Here is a 7,460-nt window from a genome sequence, read left to right on the forward strand (position 1 = left end):
GCAGAGATGGGGGGTGTGGTCACATGTGACAGGGATAGAACCCAGGAGTCCTGGCTCCCAGCCCCTCCCCGCTCCAACCACTAGACCCCATTCCCCTCCCAGAGCCAGGCAGTGGTTTGTTGTTGTAGGGTCTTCTGTAACAAACAAGAGGCTCCCAGCAGTTCAGCGGCTAACCCCCGCCAAGCAGTTCCTGGCAGGGCAACGCCCCACGGCTCCGCAGGGCCCAGGGGAAGGAGGGGCAGCAACGCGGTGCAAGGAGGATCCGGCCGGGAACCCAGATCTGCCAGCGTCTGTCTCCCGCCCCCCACTCCCGACCTCAGCAGGAGCCCGGGGGAGACGCCGAGGGGTCTCTGTGCTTTCAGACGGGGTGTATGGCAGGATGGGGGCCTCACTGAGAGCCAGGACTCCTGGGTTCCTCCAGCAGCTCTGGGGCTGGGCCAGAATGGTCCACTCAGCGGCAGAGCCGGGGAGAGAACCCAGGAGTCCTGGCTCCCAGCCCCCACTCCCTCCCCCGGCACGAGCTCTGGGGAGGGGCAGAGAGGAGCTGACAGGCAGTTGCCGCGGTGGGAGCTGTGAGCCAAGCGGCCTCCACAACAGTTGGGGGGCAGGGGTGAGCAGAGACTCTGTCCTGAACAGAAGCCAGATGTTGCTAAACCAGGCGCGTCTAATCACAGCACTGGCGCCCTGCCAATGCCAGCCCCGTGGTGCCAGAGGGCAGCCGCCATCCAGCCCTGGATCGCAGCCACACCGAAACCGGGCAGCCGGCCCCCAGCTCCCCAGAGGGACCCGCTGCCCCACATCCCCCCCCCCATATTAACGCCAAGACCCCAGCCTCACGCCACAAGCCCTCGGCAGGTGCCCAGCACGGGGGTCGAGGCAGGACGTGGGGGGTGCTAGGGGCCCAGGCAGGCAATGAGGAGCCGGAGCGATGGGAGATGCCCAGGGCTTTAATGAGATCGTTGGTACAACCGGCCGGCGCCGGGCACAGCGAGGAGCCGAGAGGGGTCAGGCCTACAACCTGCAACGCAAAGCAGAGGGCGGTTAGGGGGCGCAGCCGGGGGGGGGCAGGAACGGGGCATTCAGGGAATCTGCTGCTGGTGAAATCCCAGAGACCGAAGCCTTTATCCCCAGAACGGGGTAACCCCAGAGAGAGGGGCAGCCCTGCCCCCATCTCCACCCCCACCCAGCGCCCCCAGCCCATGGGTCCCCCCACAACCCCACTCACGTGACTTCGCGGAAGGCCCTCTTCTCCACGTACTTCAGCCGGTATTTCCTCTTGAACCTGGGGGGGGCGACGGGGACGGGGGGGTTAGTTCCCAGCCACAAGGAACGGGGTACAGGCCCCTCAAACAAACCCACCAAGCAGGGGAGGGACCCAGGATGGGCCCTGCCTGATTCCCCCCCCCCCCCCCCCCCCCCCCCCCCCCCCGTGCTGGGTCCAGCAACTCAATGCCCCACGCATGGCTAGAGACGCCCACGCTGCCCAAACCATCCCAGGGCATCAGTCAACAAGCAGAGACACCTCCCCCCGGGGCACGTGGGGATCAGGAGTCTCCTGCCAACCTCCCCCCTCACAGAGCAGGCCCAGGCTGCCCGGTGCCATGGGGCCCCCAGCCCTGCGCCCCCCCACTCACTTGGCGCGTTCCCTGGGCTCGATCAGGTTTCTCTTCTGCAGGCTCTTGAAGCGGTCGCGCAGAACGCTGCCCTCGGGCTGAGCGAGAGACGGGCAAAGCTGGTCAGAGCCGGGGGGCGTCAGTCTATGCCTGGCTCAGGGGAGGCTGCCCCTCACCCCAGCCTCAGGGCCCGGCACAGGGCTGGGATGCCCCCCCCCCCCCAACAGAGCTTCAATAGGCAGCGTGGGGGGAGGGGGGGGACCCTCAGAGCAGCCAGGTGGGGAGACCGAGGGAGCGGATGGTCCCCCTGGAAGAGTTAGAGCACTAAGCCACCCCCCTTCAGCCCCTCCCCTGCTGCCGCCCCCTCTCCCACTGCCCCAGACCGCGGGGGGCCACGGGGCAGAGAGGAAGCCGATTCCTGTCCCACCAGACACTCCATCGGCTGAGGTGGGGGAGCAGGGGGGGCACGGGGCCATCCGTGGGCACCCCTCATTGAACAACGGGCTATAAACTCTCATGCTTCAGGGCAGGAGCCAGCTGCCAGCCACGGAGGTCAGGCAGGAATTGCCTCTGCGGGCAGGTTATCCCATAATCATCCACTGGGGGGCACCTGGCACCAGCCCGTCAGAGGCTGGGACCGGACTGGACGCACAGGACACGGTGCCCACTGCCGATTGGGTCACTGGCCTGTCTGTCTGCACGGGATGAGGAGGCGGCTACGTCTGGTGCCCTCAGTCCCCAGGTCCTTCCCCACTGGGCAGGGCCCGGGAAACCCCGGGTGACCTTCACATTCCCAGCATGCAGTGCTGCGAATCCTCGTAGCGCAAGGATGGGTGTCATCACGGGGCACCAGCGTCTGCTCCACCCCCCGAAACACCGAACCCCAGGGGCACCGAAAGCAGCCCAGGCGTCAGGGAGATGGCCGCTGGCCCGGGCACCCACCTTCAGCGTCCGCAGGGACTCGGCCAGCTCCGTGCTCAGCTGCACCTCCAGGTCGGGGTCTTCGTATCTGCCGGAGAGACCCCCGGGGGGGGGGGGGGGGGTGGAAGAGGAGCAGCCCCCCCACATGCGTGCCCTGAAAACAGTCCCTGCCGCAGCCCCCTTTACGTGCCAGCTCCCTACACCCACTTCACCCCAGGGCCCCCTTCATACCCTGCCCAGCACCCCTGGTTCCTGGCGCCCCTTCCTCCCCTGGCCCAGCTCCCCGCATCCCCTGGCTCCCTTTATACCCCCGCCCAGCACCCCCAGCTCCCTTTATACCCCCGCCCAGCACCCCTAGCTCCCTGTTGTACCCCTGTACGACACCCCCCTTTAGCCGTCCCCTGCATACCCTGCCCTGACCCCTCTCCCGGGTCCCCAGGGGTGCAGCACCTGGGAAATCCCCGCCCCTTCCCCACTGGAGAGCCGTGCCCATGTGCCCGCCACGCTCAGAGAGACAGGCCCCCCCGCCGCTCACTTGAGCCTGCCCAGCCGCCGGGGCTTGGTGGCCTCGGCCCGTCTCTTCGCCAGCCGCGCCCGCCTCCGGCGCAGCAGCTCGGCCTCGCGCCGCTTCACCTGCAGCCGGATGGAGCGGATCTGGAAGAGCTCCTGCCGCCGGCACCGTGCCGCCTTCTCGCCCAGCCGCCGGACCTCCTGCAGGGACCAGAGCGGGTCAGATCCGGTGTGGCGCTGCCCCCCACCCCCCTGCTCCAACTGCTAGCCCCCAGTCCCCTCCCAGAGCCAGGGAGAGAACCCAGGAGTCCTGGCTCCCAGCTCCCCCGCTCTAACCACTAGACACCACTCCCCTCCCAGAGCTTGGGGGGGGGGGAACCCAGGAGTCCTGGCTCCCAGCCTCCCCTCCTCTAACCCACAAGACCCCACTCCCCTCCCAGAGCCGGGGGGGGAACCCAGGAGTCCTGGCTCCCCCAGCTACGAGTGCTGCATCTCCCCATAACCAGCTGCTAACGACTGCCCCTCCCTTGTGCCCCCCCCAGAGGACCCCAGGGTGGGGGTGGGGGGCCGAGCTGGGCTGAGCCGGCGCAGGGAGCAGATGGCGGCAGCCGGGCACAGCAGATGGCCCCGCGCTGCAACGCCGAGAATGAAAGCTCGCTCTGGCACAGGGCCTGGGAGGCCGCGGACAAGCCGCTTCTCAAGGGGGATCTGCAGCCCCAGGGGGATCGGGGACCTGCCCCCCTGTGACTCCCCTCCCGGGGAGCCTGGCCCAGGGTATCCCCAGGCAATGGCGGGGGGCTCGCCCCAGACATCCTGCCCCATGGGATAATGGCAGAGGGCACCGGCCAGCTGCCATCCGCCGGTCGCTATTGACGAGGACTGGATTACACCGGGGGGCGTATCCCAGCCCCCCACGCAAGCGGAAAGCAAAGGGAATTAGGCACCAGGAATTTGGCTTCCTTCTCCCTCCTGCGCTGCTGCTCCGTTTTCTTCTCACGCAGGGGGGCCAGAGGTGGGGGGGGCCCGGGGGCTGGGGGCTGATCGGGCGCCTCTTCCTCGCCCCCCTCGTCAGCCGACTCCTCGAGCAGCCCCTCGCACTGCTCCCGGAAGGCCGTCTCCTGCGGGCAGAGCAAGCAACGGCTGTGAGACAGGGACAGACACTCGGGGAGGGGAGCAGGGCGTAGGGGTTAGAGCGGGGGGGGGAGGAGCCAGGACTCACCCCCCTGTTCTCTAGGGAGCTTCGCGGAGGGGGGAGACGCTTGACCCCGAGCCGCCAAGGCTGCTGGGACCCTGGGGGCGTTGCGGGGAACCCCAGAGCTCCCCAGCCCAACGGGGGTGGGGAACGTGGTACTCAGCGACTGGCACCGCAGGGCATCGGGGCCGCCCGCAGAGACGGGGAACGACAGGGCCCCTCCCTGGGCAGAGGCTGGGGGTTCCCCAGTGCGGGGGCGGCTGGGCGGGATTCTGGACAGTGTCCCGCGGGCCGACCCGGCCCCTTAAAGTGATTCCCTAAGAGGCTAAATATAGCGGGTGGGTGGGGAAGCCGCCAGCCAAGGACGGGGGAGGGCTGGGCACGTGCCCCTGCACCTCCCGACTCCCAGGCTGGAGGGCAGGCTGGGGCTGGCCGTGTCCCCCTCTGCACCTACAGCCTGGGGGGCCCCGGAGCCCCCCCAAGCCGGCTCGGCATTGCCTGCTCCCCAGCCTGGCCGGAACGCTGCCCCCCATGGGCTCTCACCTGGGTGGGGGCCTCGGCCGCCGTGGGGAAACGCAGCTGCCTCTCCAGCTTCTCCTCGGCCTTCTGCCGCCTGAGCTCCACCTCGTGGGCCTGGAGCAGCAGCGCCTGGGGGGAGACGCGGGGTCAGCGGGAACAGCCCCCCATGCTCCCCCAGGACCCACCCTTGCACCCCCACCTCAGCAGGGCCCTGGAACCCCCCATGCGCCCCCACCTCAGCAGGGCCCTGGAACTCCCCCATACCCCTCCCCCCAGCCCTAATCACCATAGGGCAGGAAAGCTGCCCCCTCCAAGTCCAGAGTGGGGCCGCAAATCACACCTCCCCCCACAGCCGCTCCATTCCCAGCATGCACTGCTGCAAACGCTCCAGGGGCAGGCTGAGCAGGGGGGCAGCCCCCTGCCCCCTACCTGGTGGGCCTGGAAAGTGGGGTTGTAGGACCCCCCCGCGGGGATGACTTCCACGGCCGGCAGCTCCGACGGCTTCTTCTCTAGCCTGGCGGGGCGCTGAGGAGAGAATGCGGGTGAGCCGGGAGGGGAGGGTCTGTCCCCCCCCCCCCCCGTCGTGTGCCCAGGGGGTCCGTGCCCACCCCCAGCAGGGCCCCCCGCACTCACCCGCACTCTCTGCTTCTTGGTCTGCTCCAGGAACCAGGCGTCCTGCCCAGCCAGCGGCCGGTCCAGCGGGTCTGCCAGGAGAGCGGCACCGTTACCACCAGCCCCACAACGGTACCACCCACGGAGACGGCGGGGCCTAGGGGTCAGAGCGGGGGCCACCAGGACACCTGGGTTCTATCCTAGCTCTGGGAGGGGAGTGGGGTCGAGGGGGGGGGGGGAAGGGGGGCTGGGAGCCAGGACTCTGGGAGGTGGGGTCTAGTGGTTAGAGCAGGGGGCTGAGAGCCAGGACTCCTGGGTTCTCTCCCAGCTCCGGGCGTGGGGTCTGGTCCACGCAGAGGGGAGCTGGGGTGACACCACCTTCCCTAAGGGGGAGCTGGGTCTTTACCAGGCTTTGAGATCCAGAGAGACCTGGGGAGGGTCCCCCATGCTCCCCCCCCCCCCCGGTATTCCCAGCTCTGATGAGCTCTGGGGAGCGTCCCAGCCGGGCAGGGGACACGAGTCTAGGCCACTCAGGGTGATCAGCAGCCACCCTCGAAGTGGGGCGGCGGGGAGGGGGCTCCATTTCTGTGATGAGTTTCCTGGGTCTCGGGCAAACCCCCAGCAAGCAGGCGCCTGCAGCGGCCAGGCCTGGGCCCCAGTGGGAGCACTGAGCGCCAGCGCCGGAGGGCAGAGCCCGGTGGATCAAGCCCCCGGGTACGGAACAGAACCACCCCACCCCACGGCTGGGGGTTGTGCTGAGCTTAGCCAAAGTCACCCCCAAAGATGGGAAACTGTGAATCTGGGCCAGCTTCAGGCTAGAACCCAGGAGTCCTGGCTCCCAGCCCCCCTGCTCTAACCACTAGACCCCACTCCCTCCCAGAGCTGGGGATAGGACCCAGGATCCCAGCCCCCCCATTCTAACTACTAGACTCCACTCTCCTGCCACAGAGGTTCCCTGCTTACTTGTGTCCGACCAGATGTCGTAGAAGCCCCCAGCCGGCTCGGCTCCCGCACCCTGGCCATGCGAGGTCTCCGCTGTTGCTGGCCGTGCTTTCTGCAGCCGGGCCTGGAGGAGGCGCTGCTCTCGGGGCACCACGCCCCGCTCCGCCAGCTTCTCCCGCAGCCGCTGCTTCCGTTTCAGCTTCTTCCCGTTGGGGACCTGGTGGGCCAAAATGCTGCCAAGGGGAGTGGGACAGGATGAAGGCGGCTTAGGCCTCTGGGCCAGCAGGGGGCGCTTGGCCTCCCTCGGTGTGAGATGGACATCCCACCCGCCCACCCCAGTGCCAGGGATAGAACCCAGGCGTCCTGGCTCCCAGCCCCCTGCTCCAACCACTAGACCCACTCCTCTTCCAAACCCAGCACCCCCACTTCTGCATTGCTATTATCCCAGTTTTGCCAATGGGGAAACTGAGGCAGGAAGTGCTGAGACTTGCCCAGGGTCCCCCAGAGAACCACCCACGACCCACGTGGGGACGGCTCCCCAGCCCAGCACGCTACAGTCTACACATGGGAGAGACGGAGAGCCACCGATACCATCCCACCAGCCCAGCCCCCGCCCCGGGCGGGACACTCACTCTTTGGGAGCGGGCACCTTGGAATCCGGCTGCAGGATGAGGTCTATCCGCAGGGGCTTCTCTCTGCCTTGGTTCAGCTCCCGGTCTGGGGTGAGAAGGGGAGACACGGATGGACGGGTGGCCACATGCTCTGCAGCACCCCGGGGACGCAAGGATGCCCCAAATGGCATTGCCCCCCCGCCACGGAGTATTGCGTCTCATCAATCCCCCCCACCCCCCCTTCCCTGGCACTCGCCGTCTGTCAAGCTCACAGCGCCATTTTAACAATGGTGAAACCGAGGCACCAAGAAGGGGTCACCCCACAGCAGGGTTTGGGATTAGAACCCAGGAGTCCCGACTCCTAGTCAAGCGCTCTACTCACTAGGCCCCCTGGCTTCCCAGTATCTTGTGGGATTCCTACACCCAGCCCTTAGCGCGTCCGGCCGCTCCCAGCGCTTTCTCCAAGCAGCCCCCCTCCCCCCGGTTCGCTATGCGTGATGAGCGACTCGCTACCGACCCACGGCAAAGCTTCCTCAAGCT

At 67.9% G+C, this 7,460-nt stretch overlaps 1 protein-coding gene across 1 annotated transcript; it reads right to left on the minus strand.

Annotated features, from left to right (window-relative positions):
* Nucleotides 1-927: 927 nt before the first annotated feature.
* Nucleotides 928-7,026, minus strand: NOP53 (NOP53 ribosome biogenesis factor; the record flags this gene model as incomplete). Its single annotated transcript, XM_026663832.1, has 11 exons — nucleotides 928-1,018; nucleotides 1,226-1,282; nucleotides 1,635-1,711; nucleotides 2,556-2,622; nucleotides 3,070-3,245; nucleotides 3,989-4,162; nucleotides 4,780-4,884; nucleotides 5,185-5,280; nucleotides 5,389-5,459; nucleotides 6,331-6,542; nucleotides 6,942-7,026. Coding segments are annotated over 11 exons (1,127 nt in total), but the record flags the coding sequence as incomplete, so codon positions are not given.
* Between the last annotated feature and the right edge of the window lie 434 nt (nucleotides 7,027-7,460).

This window comes from Terrapene carolina, unplaced genomic scaffold (genome assembly GCF_002925995.2).
Source record: "Terrapene carolina triunguis isolate 2854851 unplaced genomic scaffold, T_m_triunguis-2.0 Scaffold33946, whole genome shotgun sequence".
NCBI classification, from domain to species: domain Eukaryota; kingdom Metazoa; phylum Chordata; order Testudines; family Emydidae; genus Terrapene; species Terrapene triunguis.